We start from the raw sequence: 25,510 nt of genomic DNA, 5'->3' as shown, positions 1-25,510 counted from the left end.
ACACCAACAACAACAACAGCACCACCACCAACAACAACAACACAATCAACAACAACAGTACCACCACCAACAACAACAACAACAACAACAGCAACAACACCAACAACAACAACAGCAACAACACCATCAACAACAACACCATCATCAACAACAACAGCAACACCACCAACAACAACAACAACACCATCATCAACAACAACAGCAACACCACCAACAACAACAACAACACCAACAGCACCACCACCAACAACAACAATAACAACACCATCAACATCAACAGCACCACCAACAACAACACCAACAACAACAACACCATCATCAACAACAATAACAACACCATCACCAACAACAGCACCAACAACAACAGCAACAACAACAACAACAGCAACAACAACAGCAACAACAACACAGCCACCACCAACATCAACAACAACAACAACAACAACAACAACAGCAACACAGCCACCACCAACAACACCAACAACAACAACACAACCACCAACAACATCAGCAACAATACCAACAACAACACCAACAACAGCAACAACAGCAACAACAACAACAGCAACAACAACACCACCACCAACAACAACAACATCAGCAGCAACAACAACACCAACAACATCAACAACACCAACACCAACAACATCAACAACAACAATACCAATAACATCAACAACACCAACAACAACACCAACACCAACACCAACAACACCATCATCAACAACAACAACAACAACAACACCAGCAGCAACAACAACAACAACACCAACACCAACCACAACAACAACAACATCAATAGCACCAACAATAACAACAACACCAACAACAACAACAACACCACCTTCAACAACACCAACAACAACTCCATCAACAGCAACAACGCAATCAACAACAACAGCAACAACAGCGCCATCAACAACAGCACCAACAACAACACCACCATCATCAACAACAACACCATCAACAACAACATTAACAACAATGACAACAATGTCAACAACAACAACAACAACAACAACACCATCAACAACAACACCATCATCAACAACAACAGCAACACCACCAACAACAACAACAACACCAACAGCACCACCACCACCAACACCAATAACAACGCCATCAACAACAGCACCAACAACAACACCAACAACAACAACAGCACCACCACCAACAACAACAACACAATCAACAACAACAGTACCACCACCAACAACAACAACAACAACAGCAACAACACCAACAACAACAACAGCAACAACACCATCAACAACAACACCATCATCAACAACAACAGCAACACCACCAACAACAACAACAACACCATCATCAACAACAACAGCAACACCACCAACAACAACAACAACACCAACAGCACCACCACCAACAACAACAACAACAATAACAACACCATCAACATCAACAGCACCACCAACAACAACACCAACAACAACAACACCATCATCAACAACAATAACAACACCATCACCAACAACAGCACCAACAACAACAACAGCAACAACAACAACAACAGCAACAACAACAGCAACAACAACACAGCCACCACCAACATCAACAACAACAACAACAACAACAGCAACAGCAACACAGCCACCACCAACAACACCAACAACAACAACACAACCACCAACAACATCAGCAACAATACCAACAGCAACAACAGCAACAACAACAACAGCAACAACAACACCACCACCAACAACAACAACATCAGCAGCAACAACAACACCAACACCAATAACATCAACAACACCAACACCAACAACAACAATACCAATAACATCAACAACACCAACAACAACACCAACACCAACAACAACATCAACAACAACAACACCAACATCAATAGCATCAACAACAGCAACACCAACAGCAACACCAACAACAACACCAACACCAATAACATCAACAACAACAACAACACCAATAACATCAACAACACCAACACCAACAACAACAACATCAACAGCAACAACACCAACAATAACATCAACAACACCAACACCAACAACATCAACAGCAACAACAGCAACAACAACAACAACAACAACAACAACACCACCAATAACATCAACAACACCAACAACATCAACAACACCAACACCAACAACATCAACAACAGCAACAACAACAACAGCAACAACAACACCAACAACACCACCAACAACAGCTCCACCTCAAACTATTGATGTCATATTGATCTTGAGCGAACCTTTTACACTTGCCCTCGGTAACAGCAGCAGCAGTGAATTCATAGCACTTGCAAGAGAAATTGAAGTTCCGGTGAGTGCATTTTCAAATTGTACCTTCCTCTTTGACTGTGTCAGTGTTGTGAATGAAGGATTGGACAGAATGCTTTTGTTAAAAGACAAATCTGTTAAGATGAAAATTAATTTCAGTATTTTTTTTTTAATTTCATTGACTATCTGTGTAATTTAATGTTAAGAAAATTGTCATTGACAGCTTCTCAAGATCTTTCAATGTTGCTTCCTTTTTGCAGTGTAATGAGATATACAGACCTAATCCAGGTTTTTCCAGATGCAGAGTGACTGGTTTCAGGTAAAAACATTTTCTTGAGTGTTTCTCTGATTTTACATTACATGCAGGATTTGGGTCTAATCTTCTAATGTCTTCTAATGTTGATAGTGTCATGTGTAAACCACACGACTCCATGCAGCAGAATAATTTCATATCACCATTTGTTTTTATGATACAGTAACTCAACTAGATCAATCATAAGAACAACTGGAACTGAAGCAGCAGTGGCGATTGAGTTCAATCCGGGTGCAGCAATCCCATCGGCTAATAACATTACTCAAACCTTAGTAGACGCTGTGAATACTACCAACAGTATCTTCAACGTGACCATAGATCCCAACTCAGTCACAGTAAGCAGTAAGTAAACACAACACAATATTAAACTCTAATCAGTATCTAAAATATTTGAAATAACGTTTCGTGCTGCTCATGCTGTGTTTTTAAATAAGTCAGCAACAAATTGATGTTGCTATACAAGAAATAAAGACAAGATTCATAAAGACAGCTTTAACAGTTTTCAGTGTTGTGCAGTTCAATCCATCCATTAAACAGTGCTGTGTGGGGCAGGATGAGCTATTTTCTAAGCTAACTTGTACTGAATCAGAAATCTTGTTATTTTATTATTTGTTCTTAACTATAAAAAATATATAATTATATTAGCCAATTCAGAAGTAGATAAGATGCTAAAAGGTCTGCAGAGCCCAGTTTTTCTTAGCCTTTTATGATGGCTCTTATAGGTGTGTGAAACTGGCACCAATGTCAGTTTGACATCAAACAAGAAATCCTTTTGGTTTGGGCACCATTGCGTATTTACATATTCTTTAAATTTATGTTTTTACAACAGCTCCACCTACAACTACAGCACCTCCAACAATCGTAACCACGACTGCTTCAACTACAACTGCAGCACCTACAACAACCGTAACTACGACTGCTTCAACTACAACTGCAGCACCTACAACAGCTGTGCCTGTGACTTTCAGATCTGTTCGAGACACATTTACAATTGACTTGCTGGATCCATCATCTACAGCTTTTACAAATCGAGCTTCAATGATAGAGAGACAGGTAAGTTTCACCCTTAGAATAAAATCTGCTGGTACACCTACTGAATTATTTCATGCTCAAGCACCCACTCAAAGAATTCAACACTTACTAGACAGCCTACATACTACTGTACATATATAAGGTCACTTATTCAAATTTCCAGTAGGAATTAATGACAGAGATATCAAGGTGAATATATCAAGACAAATATAACTACACCTCCAGCTCACTGTACTCGTATACGCACAGTTCAGTGTTCCAAGGCAAAAGTAAAAGTAAAAAGTGTTTAAAAAAAATGTTTTCCTGTTTCTGCAGCTTGAACCTCCTTTCAGAAGGGAATTCTCATCCTTCTCCGCCCTGAACGTGGTGGCATTCAGGTAATTTGTTAAGATTCATTGTGTTAGCTTACAACTTAAGAATATTGGCCTGAATCTGGTATTTGAAACAATAATTTTTGTTTCTCCTTCTGCAGGAATGGATCAATCATCACCACCATTATAGCTAGCTTTGTGAGCACATCTGTTCCTAATAACACTCAGATTGCAAACACTTTGATCCAGGCAGCTTCAAACATCACCGGCTTTGACGTTGAAATCAGCTCCATCAGCGTGAATGGCATATGTAAGCAATACTGAGTGCTACTTGATCAAAAATTTCAAAGGTTACACAACTGCTTGTTGAACTAATGTTTTGTTTCCTTTTTCTCCTCATTTACAGCTTCAAGTGGAGTAAGCCACAAGATCAGCCTCGTCACCGCATCCTGCCTGGTACTGTTGTCATGGCTACTGTCAAGCCAGCAATAGCATCAGTGCTGATTACCATTTGAATTGCCATTGAGACTGCGATCACTGGTAATGAAATTATTTTGTTGTCAGTAAAAATACAAGATTCTTATAGTAAATGTCTTGTACATCTTCGTTTCACAGCTTCACAGCTTACTATTAAATATAACTTTGCATTGAATGGACACATTAATTACAGTGGATTAGGTATGTCTGTCGAACTGAACACATTTCTGTGAGGGAATGTCCAGGATCCTGGGGCAGACCGAATGACACAGCCAACTGGTCCATTGAATCATTACTAGAATAACAAACCAAACAATATAACATTAAGCCCTGGGATGTCAGAAAATAATGTGTTCTAGCAACATTTAACTTAGTGACAGTTACTAATCCTGTCTTGTTTAGTCACGTCAAACAAGTAATCAAGTATAAGTAACAAGTAAAACCAGCCACACTGAAGAGTAAAACCGTAAAATCACCTAGTAAATGTGAGATTTCACAGTGGACTTTTTGGGAAGTTAGTCGTCTTCAAAATAAAAGTAGATCTTTGTAAATTGCACAAGGAAGGATTAATCAAAATGCTGTGTTGTGTCTATGTTTTACTTTGAAATTAAAATGATCTCAATATTTTTTAGTTTCCATATGCATGTAAAATTCATGTTTAGGTTTCACTTGATACCACAGCATGGCATAACATGGCATAGCAATATCCCAGAGCATATTGTAAAGGGAACAAGTGTCTTAATGAAGGAACACATGTAGCTCATAGTGGGCTGCACACCCCAACCGTGTACCAATGCATAGATTTTTATCATCATGATATACATGGTATATATGTCAGAGCTGTTCATTTTTTGATTTATACAAAGTGTAAGTATGTAATCATGCATAACTGTATTCTGTGAGATTTCTTGTAGTTTGTACAATTTCTATCAGAAACTTTACAATGACCAGAATACACAATCTTTGAAGAATTTAAATTGTCTCTCATGTTATGTTTTGCAATTTTTTGTGGTAAATACAAAGTGTATCAGGGCATATTTAAGGTGAATTCATGTTAATGTTTAATTAAAGCACCACTGTTAATCAAAATCTACTGTGCCGTCCTATCATTAAATATCACAATAGCGTCTTCCAGTCAGCCGGTCTCAGCCTTTGTTGTGTTAGTGAATCAGGTATGTTCAGAAAGAGAGAACTGGGAGTGGTGTGTTTACTTTGCCTATGAGATTCTTTTATCTATTCAAACATGCCAGACAGCCTGAGAGATACATTCTTCTTAAATCACCTCAAACTCAAAGTATCCATCAGCATCAAAACCATCATCTGCCACTGTCAACTAATTTTTCGTAATGGCTCTCACAAAAAAAGAAGTATTTTAATAGACTTAAGGATAATAAAGTAAGAATAATGTTTACCATAAACCTTCTTAGAAACTTGCCATTTACTCATTATTTGCTCTTCTTTTTTAAGTTGACAAAGAAACCCCTCCTGTTATCTTAGAGGCAAGCCTAAATAGACTTTATAGGAGCAGAAACTGATGCAGTGGTCAATAAAGAAGATATAAAGGTGCAGATTACTTTCACAACATGACCAAAAGAATTAAATTGTGAATTTGGGACACAAATACTAGTATATAAGTTAGCAAGACACAAATTGTTGTCTTTATAACAGAACGCATCTCTAATCACATCTCTAATCTTCCTACAAAACAAAAGATGAGGAGTTTTAGCAATTTGGGGAAATTCTGCAGTCAAAAATCATCATCATTGGGGCATTTTAATCGGCTGATCCCACTATTTTTAGATTCAATATATTTTATTTGACTTAGGCCAACAGAATAAACAATTAAAGGATTGACTATGTCCCCACCACAACCTTGGACTTCTAAAATCCTGGCTACCACCCTGTTCCTTTAGTGTATTGAATTGAACAAGAGGGTGTTATTGCATACAAATTCAACTTTTTATTTGTTAGATGAAGAATGTGACGTTTCTTTTCAAACTTTAGTCAAGTCAAACTTTATTTATATAGCATGTTTAAAAAACAACCGCGGTTGACCAAAGTGCTGAACATGTACATAATACCAATGAATACAAAGCAAGCAACAATAAACGGAATAAAAAATTAAACATAATGTGCACGTAATAGCAGTCACGCTTTAGTCTCGCTTTCTGTAGTCTTTCACCTTCAATCTAGGATAGCTACATGTTGTTTGACCAAGGTCTGGAATGAATAATTAAATAAGTAATTAAGTCTATATTTACATTCAAATGCCATTAATTGCTATAAATAGCTTAAAACGTTACAAATATTTTTAAGTGTGTAACATCTAGCAGTGTGCTAAGCGTGTAGAAGAACTACGGTGGCTGACGTGAAAACGCAAATGTCATTTGGAGAATACATGGTGCCTGGCTACGTGAAGAGAGGACCCGCTCCCTATGTAGATATAAACGCCTCTCTAAGGTAACAAAAACACTCTGACTCTTATGATGATTATACACTAAAGAAAACATACTTATTGATATTATATTCCATTTCTGCCAATAGATGCCCCTAGACGCTACTCACTCAAGCACCTCTAGAGCTTAAACAATTAATCAATTAATTGATTAGTTGATCAATATGATCATCTTGTCCTTTTTCATGGAAAGAGGCCAAATATGTCCTGGTTCCAGCCGAAAATTTTAAGACATTTTTCTTTACTTTGCCTCATAAGATAGTAAAGGCTATTTGGTTACTTTGTGAACTGCTCTTGGGACAAAGAAACATCTGAAGAAGTCACCATGGGCTCTGGGAGCTTGTGATGGGCATTTTTTACTACTTTTTTTGTCACGATTTTCCCGGAAGACTCCCATTTTTCATCGCCATCTCCCGATTTCCTCCCGGGGTCACACTTATCCTGTTTTTCTCACGATTTTCACACTTTTTTTTCCCTTTTCACTGTCTCTACCTGTTTCTGGCACTGTAATTCGTGTATAAGCCCTACTGTTTCCACCCGGCCGACAATGTAGCTACACCAAATGTTGGTTCCAAGTGGAATAGAACTGCTCGCGACCATTTAAAATATATATATATATATATATATATTCCTGTGAATTAAAAGTGGGCCTATTTAACATAAAAATGCTGTTTCAGTGTACTTAATATTTTGTTATTTTCATTCTTTAAAAGCCACCAGTCCCGCTTTGGTTTTGAAATCCTCCCTATTTTTAAGGTCTCAAGGTTGGCGAATATGACGACTTAACCACTTGAACGCCAAGCATATCGTTTACACGACCTCCCGTGTTGTAAACACAAGCTCACGAGTTCCATTTGAAGGCACCATTAGAGTAACTGAGGTTGACAACATTATTGCCCCTCTACGGCTCTCAACATGGCGAAGGCGAGCCTGCGGTTCGCAGATAACGGTGCTAACAGTGCAAAAAACAGCAAAAGCGCTGATAGAGACAAGTGTTCACCTGAGGGGGAACCGGAGGGTGGGTGCTCCGCTTCCGCGACAACGTTGTCGGTCGGGACCATGGGGTCGAGCAACATTATCATAACCGCCTCATGAGAGCAGTGCAAAGTAGCGTGTGAGCTATCCAGTGGGGTACGCTCACATGCACGAGCACACGAACGTGCACTAAAAGCGTGTGAAGCGGCGCTGGCCGGCTATGTAAATAAAGTGAGTAGAAGCTCGGATTACAATACACAGACTGCTCAGGTAGACATTAGGCATACTCTCTATATCTTTACATCACAAATAGTTGTTTGCTGCTATATTAATGCGCTGAATGTCGAATTTAGCACTTTTAAACCTGCAGTAAGCAGAATGTTTTTGGCATCATTGGGCAAAAACTCCATAATAACCTTTCAGCATATTGTAATTCAAGTGTTCTGAGAGAAAACTAGACTTCTGCACCTCCTCATGGCTCTGTTTTGAGGGTTTCAAAAAATCTAGCCCGTGACGGGAGACTTTAGCCAATCACATGTCATTTCAGAGAGAGAGCATTCCTATTGGCTGTTCATTCAACGGAGGCAGCTGTCAATCACTTGCAAACTCCGATCAAACGGTCAAACTAGGCAGCGCTGATCAAATATTAATCAATATTCTGTTACTGTAATGCCTATTTGTCGCCTCAAATGTTTTCAGAAACATCTTGTAGCGTACTGTTTAGCTGTAAAATGGGATGGTGTGCTCTGGCTGGTGGGCGGTGCTTGGTATTTCCTCAACTGATCTCAACATGGCTGCCAGGTCACAAACTTTCTCATTTTACAGCTAAACAGTGCACTACAAGATGTTTCTGAAAACATTTGAGGTGAGAAATAGGCATTACAGTTACAGAATATTGATTCATATTTGATCAGCGCTGCCTAGTTTGATCGTTTGATCGGAGTCTGTGAGTGATTGACAGCTGCTCAGAGACGGCAGGCTCCAGCTCGGCTCTGATTGGTTGTTTTCCTCCAGTCTGTGAGATCTTGCAGATGTCATTAAGAGCACCGGAGGACACAGGAGGACACAGGAGGACACCTGAGGCCACCAAGACTTTTTCCAGGTTACCTGTCTCATGCACTACTGTCAGGATATAGTGAATGTTTTATGAAAATATATACTTTTTTAAGGTGTTTCAGTGCTCTCTCTCATTAACGTCGTCGATAGAATAAAGAGACACGATCGAGCGTCCGGACTGAGTCGTAGTCGTAGTCGTAAATTCATGAGCCTGGTTTGATAGCTCAGGGCTTATGCCCTTTTCTATCCATAGATAGGAAATCATGGGAGGGAGGAGAGAGGAGATGGAGGAGGAGCCCAGTTGGAGTTGAGGCAGCAAGGCCCATATCCGGCCGATTGAGGAGTTTTTTATGTTGGCAGTTATGTTGGCTTTTTTGAAAGTTATGTTGGCTTTTTTTAAAGTTGTATTTATTTATTTATTTATCTATTTATCTATTTATTTATTTATTTATTTATTTATTAATTTTTCTCTCCATTTTGTTTTATCCATATTTCATTTTAATTAATTTTTTTATGAGGAAAAGGAAGAAAAAAAAGAATATATATATATATGTATATATATATATATAAATAAATAAATAAATAAAGGGAAAAAATATATATATATACATATATATATAAATAAAGGAATATATATATATATATAAAAAGGAATATATATATATATATTCCTTTTTTTCTTCCTTTTCCTCATAACAAAATAAATTAAAATGAAATATGGATAAAAAAAATGGAGAGAAAAAAAAATATATATATATAAAAAATAAATAAATAAACAAATAAAGAAAACTTAAAAAAAAAAAAAAGCCAACATAACTGGGCAAGATCAATATCATGTGACTGTGTACTGGGTGTGTCTTGAGAGGGGTGGTGGCTGTCAGTCAGTCAGTCATTCAGTCAGGGTGCAAAAATCAAATTAAGGCAAGATTAAAAAAAAAGAATAAAATCAAATAAAGTAAAATAGGACTGAGAAAAACGTTATAGCCTTTTTTTTTTTTTTATCTGCTGATCAGCTGAACCGGAAACGGAAAACGCATGGATTAGTGTGTTTACATCTCTCTCTCTCTCTCTCATCCTGTAGTGCACCCAAATAGACCCATGCAATAATCTCAGGCTGGTGTGCGCCTGGAGACATTTTAAGAACACCAGGCCTGTTCTACTGTCTCTGATGAGGACTAGAGGGGCTGTTTAATGAGGACTATAGAGGTTGTTTGATGAGGACTATAGAGGGTGTTATTGCGGACTAGCTGCGTGATATCAGTCGTGCAGAGAGAGCACCATCTGTGGAAGTGGGACAAGGGAACAGATGGCTGACGCTTGGACAGCACTGGAGGATGAGTAAATAAAAGACTCGTTGTGCTATTGCAACAGTGCATTTTGTGCAAATTGACGCACCACGACTCCACTGTGCATCATCTCCCTTTTTGGACGCGTCTCTCTGGTTCTCTCCCAGTGGAAAACAATGGTAGACAACCGCTACGCCACAGCTCTGGTGATCTCCTGCGTGCTGAGCATCCTGGCCACCGTGTACCTGTCGGTGGCCGTCGGCACGCAGCACTGGTACCAGTACAGCAGCCCCACGGTGCGAGGAGAGGCCAACGTGTCCGAGCTGCGCCTCCTGTACGAGGAGTTCAAGGACGGAGAGTTTGATGAGAAGACATACAGCGACACGTTGTTCCGCCTCAACGGCACCGTGGGCCTCTGGTGGAGGTGCGTGCTCGTGCCTGCCAACGCGCACTGGTACAAAGAGCCAGGTATGTGTTTGTTTAAACCGACCTAACCTGCCCAGTGTGTGTGTGTGTGTCACTTACTTCTGTACACGGATGAGTCATGACCTTGTAGTCTCAGTCGGAGCTGCTCTCGAGCCTCACCTTGTTTTTCAGGTAGATCAATCAATCAATCAAATCATCAGGTAGATGCCACCAGGTGTGACTCATTACCCCAAAAAGGTATAGGAGCTGGATCACTGTTGATGTTTTTTTTTCTACAGTGAACTAGTTTAGTGCCACCCAGATCATGTCAGATCTTATCAACCTGGCAAAGCATGCTCAATATTACTCCATATTTTTTTTTTTTTTTTTTTTAAAGGTCCCATATTATAAAAAAATGTGAGATTTTCATGTTTTTTTATTATTATAAAGCAGGCTCTTAAAGGGACTGTTTGTAAGATTCAGAAATGCTTGTTAACAGCGACACATGTGGCCGTTAAAGGGACTGTTTGTAACTTCTTACACGTATAAATCTACCGGGTCGGTGTCCCATGCGCGCTCGCATATGCGCGCTGGCGTGTGGGCGGAGTCTCTGCTACTCTGCCTGCTTGCCTTCAGTCACGCACCGCACGCGTCTCGCTCCACCTCTACACGTACATGCGCGCTCACTCCACACTGCAGAAGAGTTAGTTTAGCTCTGAGAATATCTAGTGAATATACAGTGGACGTTTGGGCAGAAATAAATGCTGCAGCTCCTCTAGACCAACAGAGGTTTTCCGTGTCTTGTGAAGGGACGGGGCTCCGCAGCAAGAAACTTTATCATCTCCAGCCAAAACTGCGGTATATGCCCTGTTCCCTCCGGCTTTCACTCCAGCGTTACTCGCTGCGGAGCCCCTCTGCCTCAGCCCCGGTGCAAGCATTTTTGAAAGTTACAAATAGTCCCTTTAAAGGGACTGTTTGTAAGAATCAGAAATGCTTGTTAACAGCGACACCTGTGGCCGTTAAGTCAACGAAAGTCAGCGTCAGGCTCGCACTTGTGCTCGCTCTACATAGACATGAACGAGCATCGCTCAAAACAGTGAGGCGACACACGTCAGCTAAAACCAAGATATCACTCGCCGGAGGGAACAGGGGAGACACCGGCACCCGGTCGGAGATGATAACGTTTCTCGCTGCGGAGCCCCGTTACGTCACAAGACACGGAAAACCTCTGTTGGTCTGGAGGAGCTGCAGCATTTATTTCTGCACAAACATCCACTGTACATTTACTAGATATTCTCAGAGCTACGAGGTCTTCTGCAGTGTGTAGTGTGCGCGCATGAACGTGAGGTGGAGCAAGCTGAGTGAAGGCAGGCAGGCAGAGGATCAGAGACTCCGGCCCTGGAGACCAGAGCTACGGTCTCCCCCACGTACTACGACCACCGCCAACATTGTTTTGCAAGACGGGCTTCACTAGATATAACTTTGAGGTTTTGGTGCTTCCGTGTAGTTTGTGTTGGAGTCTCATATGTGAGCAATTCCGTCGAAATGCACTAAAATGGAGCGTTTCAGACAGAGAGGGTGAATACAGGTATATTCAGACAGACAGAATGAGGAAAATAAAGTTTTTTTTTAACATTACAGCTTGTAAACATGTTCTAGTAGAAACACAAAATACAAGTATGAACCTGAAAATGAGCATAATATGGGACCTTTAAGTACAATATCAACTCTGGTCCAGAAGAGAGACCGCATACTATACTAGTAGTACGTACTGATTTGACCAAAATGTAGCATGTAGTATGCAGTATGCAAACAAAAGCTAAATCTATGCCAAAAGTACCCGAATGTCGTACTGATTCGGAAAAAATCTCCAATATGCATCGGACCAGTCTACCTCGCCTACTGTATCCCACAATGCAAAGCGCTGGAACAGTACAGGCTACGGTTATAACAACAACAGCCAAAAACAGCTCTTTTTTTTTACATTTTCCATAGCTATTTCATCACTAAATTCACTTTTTGAGGTGAGAATTCAACTGTGTAGATTTTGAATGTTTACCTTTTTACAATATTAAATGGCAAATCCAACATTTGCTCCGATGTTTTCGGAGTTTAGAAGGGAAATATTGCAATAGTGGTACAGGGTTTTTTGTTTTTTTTATCCAGTGCTTTAAGAGCTGGTTTAAAGGCTAAAGCCTTGTCTAGCATACTGCAAAATGCATTACTTTAACCTTTGCATACCGCATACTACTCAGGAACGCAGTATGTACTGTATACTGCATACTGCGTTCGTCAGTAGTATGTAGTAGGCGGTTTCGAATACAAACCCTGTGTCAACATCTAGTTCTAAGACCTTATTGTGTTCGCTTATATTGTGCTCGTTGGGCTGTGTTTTCTATTCCCTTGGGCAAGGTAGTAATATTCAATTATAGGAGTACTGTATGGCTGCAACCAACTTTCATTATCATCGAGTCTGACAATCATTTTATTCAATAATAGATTTCTCGTGCAGTGTATTAAATGTCAGCATAAATTGCATAAAAATCTGCGTGTTCCCGAATCAACCCGTATCATCCATTAAAAACCCTTTCCTTTCTAAACTTCACATTTGATTAGTAATTAATTTTGATTTACTGGAGCAATAATGGGAATTAGCTGATAAAAGAAAAGTGTTTTGGCTGCAGTGGAAGCATTTTAGATAACAAAAACTTACTATGTTCCCTCTATGCATGGTGCTGTTGCAGTGAAATAAAAATAAATGTTGATATCAGCAAAAGAAAAACATGGAAATGATCTGTTATCATCAGATACTGGTAAAAAAAAAATGTATATAGTAATTGGTCATTATTCATCTTGTTCCCTTAAAAAATAGCTAATACAGGGTAGTTTCTTCTTGTCCACACAAAACATTTATTACATAATTCATTTTCAGTATAAAACCATATTTGTGTATTTTGAAAAATCTATCCAAACATACTAAGTCTCTGCAAGTTGGCTTTATTTATCTGCTGCAGTATGTCCACAGAAGGTAGAAAATATACACAAGAATTGAAAAAAAAAAAAAAAAAAAAGTGTATTCATGTATATGTGACTTTTTGTAAATTGGCTAATACATGCTCAGACACTGGCTCTATGCGTACTGTAAATAAACCTCTTTCAGATGCCAAGATGATGCTGGAGTGTCGAAGCTTCACTCTACCTCAGCAGTTCACTCCCAAGTATAAAGAACCAGGCAACCACAACAGTGGAGAGGACATGCTGCGCACCTGTAAGTTCAGTCACAGCACGCTTGCTAAGTGTTTCAGCCTCTTCTCTGCATAGTGCATTCATTATGACCAAAATGCGATGTTGAATAATACGTTGCCCCTGTAACTTTCTGTGTGTGTGTGTATATAGATTTGTGGAGGTGCCAGTTTGTGCTGCCACTGGCGTCCTTGGGTCTGGTGGTGTTGGCAGGCCTGACTGGGTTCTGTGCATGCCTCTGCCGAAGCCTCACCCCCACCCTCGGCATAGGAGTACTTCACCTGCTGGCTGGTAAGACCTGTTCGGCTGCACCAAACCCCATACTAGTAACTGGCAGGTTTTACCGCACAAGTCACCCAAGTGGTTGATTAAGCTCGGGGTGTCAGTTTGCCCTCACCTTCCTCTGAAAACTGAGAATTGATACTGTAATTTGGGCGTGAACTTTAAGTCCAAGTCACAGGGGCTCCAGGATAAAATCTCTAAAAGTAATATTGGCTACAAAAAAACAAGCATGTTCCCAACTTGAATGTTTTTGGCATCATTGGACAAAAAACTCCATAGTAACCTTTCAGCATATTGTAATTCAAGTGTTCTGAGAGAAAACTAGACTTCTGCACCTCCTCATGGCTGTTTTCAGGCTTTAAAAAATCACAGGTCATTACAGAGAAAGAGCGTTCTTGTTGGCTTTTCAACGGAGGCAGCTGTCAATCACTTGCGAACTCCGATCAAACGGTCAAACTAGGCAGCGCTGATCAACTATGAATCAATATTCTGTTACTGTAATGCCTATATATATATCTCCTCAAATATTTTCAGAAACATCTTGTAGCGTACTGTTTAGCTGTAAAATGGGATGGTGTGCTCCGGCTGGTGGGCGGTGCTTGGTATTTCCTCAACCGACGTCGCCATCCCTCGAGCCATGCAGCTAGAGTGGCTAAACAAGGAATACATAATGTCAAATTACATAAGAATCCTATAATCATGTTGCACCTGTGGCAGATGCTTTGATAATTAGCTTTACAGAGCGTTTTAGTGTCTTTAAGCTCACTGTTTTGGTTTTATTGCAACAAAAACCCATAAAAAAACCCAACCTGATTTTGTGCCCTACGCAGGCCTCTGCACCTTAGCCACGGTGTGCTGCTACCTGGCTGGGATGGACCTGCTCCACAGGGTGTCGATGCTGCCTGATAAGGTGGATGGCTCGCTGGGCTGGTCACTCTACTTGGCGCTCATTTCCTCGCCGCTCCACATGATGGCCGCTGCGCTGCTGGTGTGGGCGGCACGCAGCCACAGTCAGAACTACTACCGCATGACCGCCTACCGGGTGGCATAGACTGAGATCCAGCTCCGGATTTCTGCCCTGTTTAAATTCATACCCCTACTCTTGTCACCAAGATGCATTTTATAATGATCTCAGAGGAATGGGATGTGGGTTAAGCTGTGATGGATTAAAGTGCACGTACTCTATAGTAATGACCCTATCTGCTGCATTAAAAGATTTGATTTTTATCTCTCTACGGGGTTACGGAATTGATTTGAAAAAGGTCAACCAGAAAGATGTGTATAGTACAACATATCTTAACACCAAGCTGAAAAGCATTAGCTGTGTCCCAGTTTCATATTAAACATTCATTTATTCAGGCTGTTCTCGTACACCGTTCATAGCTATACCTACGAAAAGTAAATGCACTGTAATTTGTTTATATCCCACAAAATCAATTTGTATGTAATCCACGAAATTGTGAACATGGAAGTATAAAGAGCAGCAAACAGAGCGTAAGGAGGAGGTCAAGGTGGATGGGTGGGTAAAAAAAAAACACCAGACTTTTGCCCAGGAGACCGGTGTTTGTGTCCCGTGGGAAACCAGAAGTCAACATTGATTTTTGTCACGTAACTTCCGTACTTGAGTAACGCCACTTCTGGTGTTACTTTAACCCAAACCACGATCTCTTCCAAAACTTAACTAAGTAGTTTTTGTGACGGAACTGCCGTACTTAAGTTACACCACTTCCAGTGCGGCGTAACTACTTGCAGTGTGGTGTAACTTAATTAAGTCGATCTTTTCCTAAACCTAACTAAGTGGTATTGTTGCCTAAACCTAACCAAGTCGATCTTTTCCTAAACCTGACTAAGCAGTTTTTATTGCCTCAACCTAACCAAGTTGATCTTATCCTAAACCTAACTAAGTAGTTTTGCTGCCTAAACCTAACGAAGTTGTTTCCTGTGAAGATGGAAGTTTATTTTGAAAAGACTAGAGTGGAAATTGACGTTGGAAATTCGTAGTAAAACACAGAAAAAATTAACTTTTCGTAAGATGTCATACGAACCATTGTATGAGAATACGCTGATTAACTCCAGGTTCTGAATATGCAGTGCGTTCACTTTGGAAAAGTGAAAAAACGTAAAACTAGAATGGCACTCGGGAGAGCACAAGCCTCCGCCTGACTTTAAAAACAGATCACAGCTCACAGCTGGCGGTACCTTGAGGTGGTCGGCTTATGGTGTGTTTCAGTGTAACGTATCGGCGGATGCATCTCTCATTCAGCAGCCTTGTTATGTCTGTGTAATATTACATTACGTTGTTTCCCATCCCGTCATCTACCACTTTCTCTTTCTCACCGCGGACGGCTAAAATCTAATGGATTGTTCATTGTGTCACAACCCACCCCTACAAAAAAATGTAATTGCTAACAGACAGACAAACAAACCAACGCCGGTGAAAACATAACCTCCTTCAAGGCTTTTGGCCTTGGTGGAGGTAATTAAAGGATAATTATAGTATTCACCAAATTAATTGCTGACATTTAGGAATGCAGCACCATCGTTTACAAAATAACACGACACACGAGCAGTCAACGTGATCAGAGAAGTTTTAAACAAATCCTCAGATTAGCCAAATTTATCTGAAAGAGAAAAGTAAGGCAACCAATTAATTTATTACTGAAACAAGTTCAACTTTGACCTGTTTTTGTCCTAAGCGGACACTTGAGGATTTTTCTCTGAAAGCTAAGTATTAAATATTTTAAAACGCAGCTCTTAAACCGGCAGGTGTGTTTTAAGGTCGCAGATTGATTGGACACCTCAGAGATAATTATATACAGCAGTACATCATGTATACTTTATTAAGTTTGTGATATGGAATAGGGACACAGCTTTTGTTTCACTTCTAATTGCCATTATCAAGTCAATTGCACCTCTGATCACACCCTGAATCACAGTTGGGTGTGTTGACATTTCCCCTTCATTGCCCCAGAAAAACACCTGGCAGGACAGGTGTAGGTGTGGAGCAAGACAAAAACATTGTATGCATACACAAGATTTTTTTTGTTGGCAAGTTTGCTGTTGTGCAATCAGTCTTTTGTAATGAGAGACAATGGCCAGCGACGATGACTATTATTAGAGCGATTAACGACTATTTGTAAATATTTTTCTGTTATTACAAAAAGATTGACATCCCCTTTAATTTAAGTTGCATTTATTTATTTATTTATTTATTCATGGCCATTATTAAGGTGTTTGTGTTTATAATTTGTTTACCCAATGAATTATTTTCTTTGCTATTTTCAAGCATTTTTTTTACATTTTGACTGATTTTGTAGGCTTTTGCAGATAAGATCAAAAAGTAATACTTTTTTAGTAGTGGTAGTGTTTTTTCACAATTTTGTTTTGTATTGTTGTACTTACATGTTCACGTAAATTGGTTTCGTTTTGTGAATTCAGTTGTGTTTGTTATTATGTGTTTGATTTATAGGTGTTCCTTTATTTTATTTTTTTTATTAATTTGGTACCAACATTTCGATTCAACAGGATTTAAGGGCAACAGCGTTTCCCTGTTAGGCATTATGAATGTAATTTAAAGGCCATATTGTGATAAGCTACAGTATTCCTTTGCACTTAAATTATTTTTGAACATATCCTGAATATTGCTGTAGTGGTCGGTAGTGAATCTATTTTTTTGAAGTGTCACAAAAATAAAATAAATTTAGAAAAATATATTACCCTAAAAACTATGCTATATGTTTGCAGAAATATAAAAATAAAAAAAATTAAAACTAAAGAATGTCTGCGAAATGAAGTGTGTGGTGTGGTGTGGTGTGTCTCGTGATGAATCAGATTGTATTTTGCATATTCAGCCTTTTAATTCAAGAAATTGTTCTATCCCCTGAATCCATTGTAGCGTAAATATAACAGCAAATGTCCATGTATGGCTGTGCTTTTGTGACTCTGCAGTGAATGTGTTGTTCACTCTCCAGTCGTGAGCTGAGACGGTTAATAATTGTCCACTTAAATACCATGTGCGAGTGCAAGCGAGCGTACACGTGCGTGTCCCAAGCAACTGCTGTTGTTTCAATAAAAGCTTTTTGTAAAATTTATTTCACAGTCAGTCTCATCATGTGTGTCAACAGCGTGTCAACAGCCCATCCTCACTCCTCTTCCTCTGATGCAAACTCCTGTACGTCAGCTTGTTGCTCCTGTTCTGTCTGCACCCGGATCGCAGGGATCATCACGCGCCTTTTTCTTGCCAGGGAGAGAGCGATGCCCTTCTCGTAGTAAGCACTTTCATTGATGAAGAAAGGATAAAGAGGTTCTTTGCCTCTGTACCTCAGAGTTTCACCTGAGAAAGTCTGGAACAGGGGGTCTTCGGGGTGGAGCAGGCAGAAGTCTCGGTCCTGTGGGGAAGGACAGCAGCCAATTAGGTTGATTGCTAATGTGCAATACCTGTGAGATTAAACATGTGCAAGGAAATCTCTACTTCTACGTGTGAGGTTTTAAAGCAGCTGGGCAGCAAACAAAAGGTCCAAACAAGCTGCATACTGTAGTTGTCAGAGCACAAAAAGTGCTTCAGTGTTTGTTTGTTTTCAACACTGTTTTTATTGTGCTTTTAACAACTGAAACATAACATAACTCTCCACATGAGGTCATACAAAGTATAAGAATTATAATTATACAATTGGAATAAACAATCTGTCATATAATACAAATTTCAGTTCACAGAGGATTGTATTGCCTTATATTTATATATATATATATTAGGGTTGTCAATCAATTCAAATATTTAATCGCGAGTAGTTGCAAATTAATCACACATTTTTTTATCTGTTCAAAATGTACCTTAAAGGGAGATTTGTCAAGTATTTAATATTCTTATCAACATGGGAGTGGACAAATATGCTTGCTTTATGAAAATGTATGTATATATTTATTATTGGAAATCAATTAACAACACAAAACATTGACAAATATTGTCCAGAAACCCTCACAGGTACTGCATTTAGCATAAACAATATGCTCAAATCATAACATGACAAACTGCAGCCCAGCAGGCAACAAACAGCTGTCAGTGTGTCAGTGTGCTGACTTGACTATGACTTGACCCAAACTGCATGTGATTATCATAAAGTGGGCATGTCTGTAAAGGGGAGACTTGTGGGTACCCATAGAACCCATTTACATTCACATATCTTGAGGTCACAGGTCAAGGGACCCCTTTGAAAATGGCCATGACAGTTTTTCCTCATCAAAATTTAGCATAAGTTTGGAGCGTCATTCACGACAAGCTAGTATGACATGGTTGGTACCGATGGATTCCTTAGGTTTTCTAGTTTCATATGATGTCAGTATCTTCCCTCTAGTGAGTTGTGTTAATGCATTAAAGTCTTTTTTTTAATGAGAACTTTATTTTCCGTAAATCTTAATGCGTCATCACTTCCGATCCAATTTGCATGAGTAGGGCCTGCTGTTTGCTTCCAGTTAAGTCGTATTAATCTGCGTGCCAGCAGACTAACAAATGTTATCAACATTTCTATTCAATACCTTAGACCAAGTTTGAAAAATACTTCTCCAATAGTTCTAGGACAGCTAGTTAGTAATGACCTGAAAGTCCTTCATGGTTGTGTGTCCTGATTAAAAATCATTATACTGCAGTGACACTTCAAACCTCGCTGACTACGCCAAACACCACATGAACCACCCTAAAAATGACAACGCATCTCAATCAGCCCTATGTGCTAAAGTTTCAACAGAAACTACATTGTGAAGTTCACAAAGCTGTCTATTTACGGAAAGGCTGCTGTTCGTGCCAGTCCCAGACAATGATGAAACAGTATCATCGGGCTTATGCTCATTATGCTTTAAACTGAACTCACCTGTTTCGCAACGCATGGCAGCCGTGCTTTCATTATTCGTATTCCATTCATACTCTCAACCCCATGTAACAAAACAACACAGATGCACCGCTCTGTACAGAGTTTTACATCAATGCACTTTGCTAGACATTTGTAACATAGGCCTGGTGATCAGTGCCCTGTACTTTCAATAATATTTTGCACCATCATTTGGACATTTGGACAACAGAAAAAAGGGTAACATTTTATTTTATGGGGCCGTAGTTTCCACAAAAGGATAAGGATATGGAAAATAGGAATTTTCTTGAGCGAAATTTTTTTTAAATGTATTATTAGAAATGTTAGAAACCCCTGACTAAGTGACATATTTTATGGATGTTTAACATTATATTCAATGCATAACAATAACAGTACAGAACAGCTGATAAACTGTACAATTAACCCCAAATAGTGGGTTTGTGTAAAACGAGCAATTTGGACGAATTTTGAGCAGATTATTTCCTGCATCAGAGATGGATTTTCCTGTTATTTTTAGGAACTTTTCATCCAATTCTCTGTCTATATTATGTATTTTTTTTATTTTTAACACTCATACATACTTAATAGACTTCTTTTTTTGAGAAATTCAGTGTTTTCTTCTGACTGACACTTGATTCTATCAGCTCTTTGGTTGTTTTAACTGTGTACTTCTCTAATGCAGGAAGAAGCCTCCACCGTGCCCTTATTCTGTTTATATCTCAAATAATAATCCAAATGAAATAACAATTTAATGTAGTTTTTTTCACATAAATGAAAGGATATAGGCCAACTGTATATTTCTTTTTAAAGTTGTCTTACACCCCTTAAAACCAAAAAGCTTGTGAAGCTTTGGCTCTGAATTACTTAATTGGAAGTGAAGCAATTACACTTAATACCAAGTGACCTGATTCTGTCAATAACCCTGACAAGGAAATGATTCAAAAATTCTAATTATAGACTTGTGAAATAATATATAATGAGTCATCCTGGTGAGTACCTGTCACCGGACACCTCAACTCACAAATGTAAAATTAACAGCTGTTAATTACAGTGCATTAGAACTGGAATGAAAACTATGATATTGACGTCATGCGGTTGCATGATTGCCTCTTTGGTATGAGGCCATTTTAAAAAAAGACGCCCCACCCTGTGTTGTAGACACTAATCCTGTATGTACTTTCATAAACCACAATGGAAATGCCAACACGCACACACTTCATTATTTTTCTTAACACAAGAGGCTTTGATTCTTTTTTGTTCATGTCTGCAGCTGTCCAATGTGTTTATTTTCTTACTGTTGGTCTTGCTATTTTATCCATTCCCTGGTTTATTCAAACTTTAAACAATTAGACTCAGTCTTGCACTGAAGCGTGAAGTCGCAAATAGGTTTCAGACTGTACCTGGAGTTGAGGATGAATGGCTGCTGTGATGTTACGAGTCTCACTGTCTCTTGGGTAGTCGATGTGTTTAATCATGGTGAATACGTCCGCAAATCCTCCTTCAAAAATAGTACCTGAAAATAAAAGAAGGGTTTAAAAAAAAAAAGGGGGCTTAAAAGATGCGCAGAGTTTGCAAGACTTAGGTAAGCAAAAATACTCAATTGGTAACTTGAGATTAATTGTACCTGAGTTGAAGAAACGGACCCAATCGAGCACGTGCTGCACGCCAACTTTCATTGCCGTATAGATGTTTGACCTCACCACACCGTGGGGCTGGGGGCCGATCTCCATGGCTGTAGAAAAATGGATTTCAGATGACAAATATGATTATCCAGCATTCAAATGCTTTTGAAAAACTAGTGTTACAGTTAAACTGAAAGACTTACCAAAGCCATGTTTTCCCACTGAATCAAGGGAATATGATTCTTTATTGGAGACATCAAAATGGATGTACCTCATTGGTATATCTGGCATCTGCCTCTGAAAATGACACGTCACTCTTAACTTTAGATTCCTGGCATCACCAGTGTCAGTAGCAGTGGGTAGAAATGGAGCAGATATGATTATAAAAAGTTATTTTTTATAAAACGGTCACTATATCCTGACAGTAGTGCTTGAGACACATAATCTTAAAAAAAAATCATGTGCCTCTGTGTCCTCCGGTGCTCCTAATGGCATCTGCAAGATCTCACAGACTGGAGGAAAACAACCAATCAGAGCCGAGCTGGAGCCTTGTTGCTCTGAGCAGCTGTCAATCACTTGCAAACTCCGATCAAACGGTCAAACTAGGCAGCGCTGATCAAATATGAATCAATATTCTGTTACTTTAATGAATATTTCTCTCCTCAAATGTGTTCAGAAACATCTTGTAGTGTACTGTTTAGCTGTAAAATGAGAAAGTTTGTGACCTGGCAGCCATGTTGAGATTAGTAGAGGAATACCAAGCACCGTCCACCAGCCGGAGCAAATTTTCTCATTTTACAGCTAAACAGTACACTACAAGATGTTTCTGAAAACATTTGAGGCGAGAAATAGGCATTACAGAAACAGAATATTGATTCATATTTGATCAGCGCTGCCTAGTTTCACCGTTTCATCAGAGTATGTGATTGATTGACAGCTGCCTCCATTGAATGAACAGCCAATAGGAACGCTCTCTCTCTCTGAAATGGCCTGTGATTGGCCAAAGTCTGCCGTCACGGGCTAGATTTTTTAAAGCCTGAAAACAGAGCCATGAGGAGGTGCAGAAGTCTAGTTTTCTCTCAGAACACTCGAATCACAATATGCTGAAAGGTTATTTTGGAATTTTTGCCCAACGACGCCAAAAATGTTCTGCCGAATCTGGAAAGTTTCTCAAACATGCAGGTGGAATTGATTTCACTTGAGTGAGTAGGAACTGTTTGTGCTTGCCTGCAGGTGTCTGAATATGTGCAGGCAGATCCAGTCGTGGTCAGAGTACGCGATGAGGCACAGGCCCATGTTGGCGGTGGTGTTGTGGAGGTCGCAAACGAGATCTACCGCCTCGGGACTTCCTTTAGGTCCCAGCGTGGCGTTCAGTTCTCGGGATCTGATCATCTCGTAGGGGGCAGCGTCTGATATGGGACCGCTGAGAGACAGAGAAACAATCTGATCATCACCAGAGCTGTTGCACACCACCAGCGTCATCGCCTCTCCTCGCCTTACCTGAGGGTGGCGTGGGTGAAGCAGCGGTTGAGGTCGGTGTCGGCATATCTGCGGCACTGCTGCATGGCCCGCGGGTTCGACAGCACCTTCAGCACCGACAGAGGCTCCTCCTCTTCCTCCTCCTTCCCCATCCCTTTCTTCTCCATCTTCAGCAGCTCTCTCACCAAGTACACCCCAGACAGCTCGTTGCCATGGGTACCGCCGCACACAGCGACCCGGGGCAACCTCGGCAAACACACCGCCTTGTCCATCTCCATCTGAGTGAGAGCAGGCAGAGATACAGTGGAAAAAGTGCAAGAATTTGAGGACAACAAAAAAAACATTTTTTTTTTTCAGTCCTCCAATATTCCTGTATATTCTGCATCCCGTTTTGAACAGCTCGTACACAGATTGATTTGCATTTTTCTCTGTTCATAAACTATTTGTATCTCTTTTTATTCCGCATGCATCAATGTCAAATTACATCTTTTTGATTCCCCTCGTTTCACTCAGTGGGAGGTATCAGTTACTCCAGTGTTGATGTCACTGGGTACATTGTACACAACAACTGCAACACAAAGCAGAGATATTGATTTGTGAAACCTTACCTCGCTGTTCTGGCTTGCTGGAAACTGTAAAGGGGCAGTTGCGGCTTTAAACCCTAGTAAATGTACTTTACTCTGAAGCAGCACTGAGTCTGTTTAAAGTCTCTCAACTCGAGGTAAAACAGGGCGAACTGTCAGCTCCACATTCACAAATAAGAGATGAAATGAATGACCAGGCATCGTGCTGTACATCTTACCCAATCTACCCTTTCTCTTCCCTCTCCCCCTGCCGTTTACCCTCTCCCAGGCTTTCATGCAGTTTCACTGATTCAGCATTCCCATCCCTCCCTCTGTACAGGCCGGAGCTGCCTGTTATGCAAACTCTCACCGTCTCTCTACCACCTCTTGTCCACTGCACTGTACTACACTGTATATTGTAGGGCAGGGTGTGTCCTGAGTGTGATGCGTCGCATCAGTCGCTTCCTTTGGTCGGTCAAACTGGAAGCCCCTCCCCAACAACCCCATTTCTCTCAGGCCCCGTGTATAGGATGGTAGGTTCCAGTCTGCCTTTCAGAAAATTGGTTAAAAATAAATCTGCTGGCATGACACAGCAGGAGAGGCGCCTGTGGTGTGTACAGAGAAAGAAACAGCTCCTCTCGCAGGGAAATAAATAGACAACCAGCTGGTGATTTAAAGAGAACAGATTTAATCTTAAAATTAGGGCTGTCAATCGATGAAAGAATTGAATCACGATTAATCACAAAATAATCGCACGTTTTTTTTATCTGTTCAAAATGTACCTTAAAGGGAGACTTATCAACATGGGAGTGGGCAAATATGCTGCTTTATCTAAATGTATGTTTACATTTATTATTGGAAATCAATTAACAACACAAAACAATGACAAATATTGTCCAGAAACCCTCACAGGTACTGCATTTAGCATAAACAATATGCTCAAATCATAACTTGGCAAACTGCAGCCCGACAGGCAACAACAGCTGTCAGTGTGTCAGTGTGCTAACTTGATTATGACTTGACCCAAAACCGCATGTGATTATCATAAAGTGGGCATGTCTGTAAAGACATGCCAGTTTTTCCTTGCCAAAATTGAGCGTAAGTGTTATTTATAGCCTCCTTCCTGAGAAGCGAGCATGAGATTGCCCAATGTTTATTTTGATGTGATGATTATCAATGGATTCCTTAAGTTTTCTAGTTTGTTTTCGTTTTCACATTCACATGTAGAATCTGTAGACAACGGGACAAGATTTTGGCGCTCTGGTTCCGTTTGTTGTCCCCAGTAGCATCAACCAATCCCGTTCGAGCAGGCTTTGGCTGAATGCAGGTAAACGGTCCGTGTAGAGAGTAAAAGAGCTGGAGAGCATTGGCCGAAATGCAATCTGGGAACCCAGCGTCTATCGTCTGACGAGTTCGCTTTTTATTGGTTTAAAATTCGCACACGTCGTCTCTCAACTCCAGTCTCACATCTGAAGTTGCTAATCGGACTGTAAACAATGAGCATCGCACGAAAAAGGAAGTCTTGGCCCGGATATCTGCCGGCTACACCGAAACCCCAGAAATACAGCCCCTTGCCCCCAGAGGCTTATCCGTCGTCAGACCGATAGCCGATTGGTTCCGAGATTGTCGGTCGATAAACTGGCCCGGCTCCGGATTTATCGGTCCAGCTTTATTTTTTAACTCATGAAGCTGTTTTAACGCTTCCTATGTCCCTTCATTGACTTCTAATTTCCTACCTCTGGAGAGCACTGTGATTTTCGTTTGTAACATTGTCAATTTTGCAATATAAAAATGAGATCTGGCACAAACCAAACGGGATTTTTAAAACAGCATATCATTTGCTTTAAAAATCAGATTTTGTTAGTCTGTGAAAATACAAATTCAAGAAA

The 25,510-nt window shown here is 40.0% G+C and overlaps 3 protein-coding genes across 4 annotated transcripts in view; 2 read left to right on the top strand and 1 right to left on the bottom strand.

Moving 5' to 3' along the window:
* Window positions 1-3,569, top strand: part of LOC119482170 (putative uncharacterized protein DDB_G0286901) — a 30,671-nt gene extending 27,102 nt beyond the window's left edge. Inside the window, exons 13-18 of the mRNA XM_037759592.1 lie at window positions 515-622; window positions 663-833; window positions 878-900; window positions 1,091-1,893; window positions 2,628-2,634; window positions 3,404-3,569. Coding sequence (XP_037615520.1) covers window positions 515-622; window positions 663-833; window positions 878-900; window positions 1,091-1,893; window positions 2,628-2,634; window positions 3,404-3,569 — 1,278 coding nt within the window. The remainder of the gene's footprint in view (window positions 1-514; window positions 623-662; window positions 834-877; window positions 901-1,090; window positions 1,894-2,627; window positions 2,635-3,403) is intronic.
* A 6,303-nt stretch (window positions 3,570-9,872) lies between these two features.
* LOC119481698 (claudin domain-containing protein 1-like) lies at window positions 9,873-15,329 on the top strand. Its single transcript, XM_037758846.1, has 4 exons — window positions 9,873-10,634; window positions 13,732-13,839; window positions 13,968-14,105; window positions 14,927-15,329. Exons 1-4 carry the CDS (start codon window positions 10,343-10,345, stop codon window positions 15,145-15,147), a joined length of 759 nt encoding a protein of 252 aa, XP_037614774.1. The 5' UTR covers window positions 9,873-10,342; the 3' UTR covers window positions 15,148-15,329.
* Window positions 15,330-16,905: 1,576 nt separating this feature from the next.
* Window positions 16,906-24,003, bottom strand: LOC119481689 (N-acyl-aromatic-L-amino acid amidohydrolase (carboxylate-forming) B-like). Of its 2 annotated transcripts, none has more exons than XM_037758833.1 (7): window positions 23,667-24,003; window positions 23,080-23,336; window positions 22,807-23,002; window positions 21,783-21,876; window positions 21,582-21,689; window positions 21,358-21,470; window positions 16,906-18,484 (listed from the first exon to the last, which is right to left on the bottom strand). In XM_037758833.1, the coding sequence occupies exons 2-7, from the start codon at window positions 23,334-23,336 to the stop codon at window positions 18,239-18,241; spliced, it is 1,014 nt and encodes a 337-aa protein (XP_037614761.1). In that variant the 5' UTR covers window positions 23,667-24,003; the 3' UTR covers window positions 16,906-18,238. The 2 variants fall into 2 exon arrangements, with proteins under 2 accessions (XP_037614761.1, XP_037614762.1); XM_037758834.1 differs by having other exon boundaries at window positions 23,861-24,003.
* Window positions 24,004-25,510: the final 1,507 nt, after the last annotated feature.

Source organism: Sebastes umbrosus, chromosome 22, assembly GCF_015220745.1.
Source record: "Sebastes umbrosus isolate fSebUmb1 chromosome 22, fSebUmb1.pri, whole genome shotgun sequence".
Lineage (NCBI taxonomy): Eukaryota > Metazoa > Chordata > Actinopteri > Perciformes > Sebastidae > Sebastes > Sebastes umbrosus.
The sequence above is the reverse complement of the archived record's forward strand: the minus strand, read 5'-3'. Positions and strand labels throughout refer to the sequence as shown.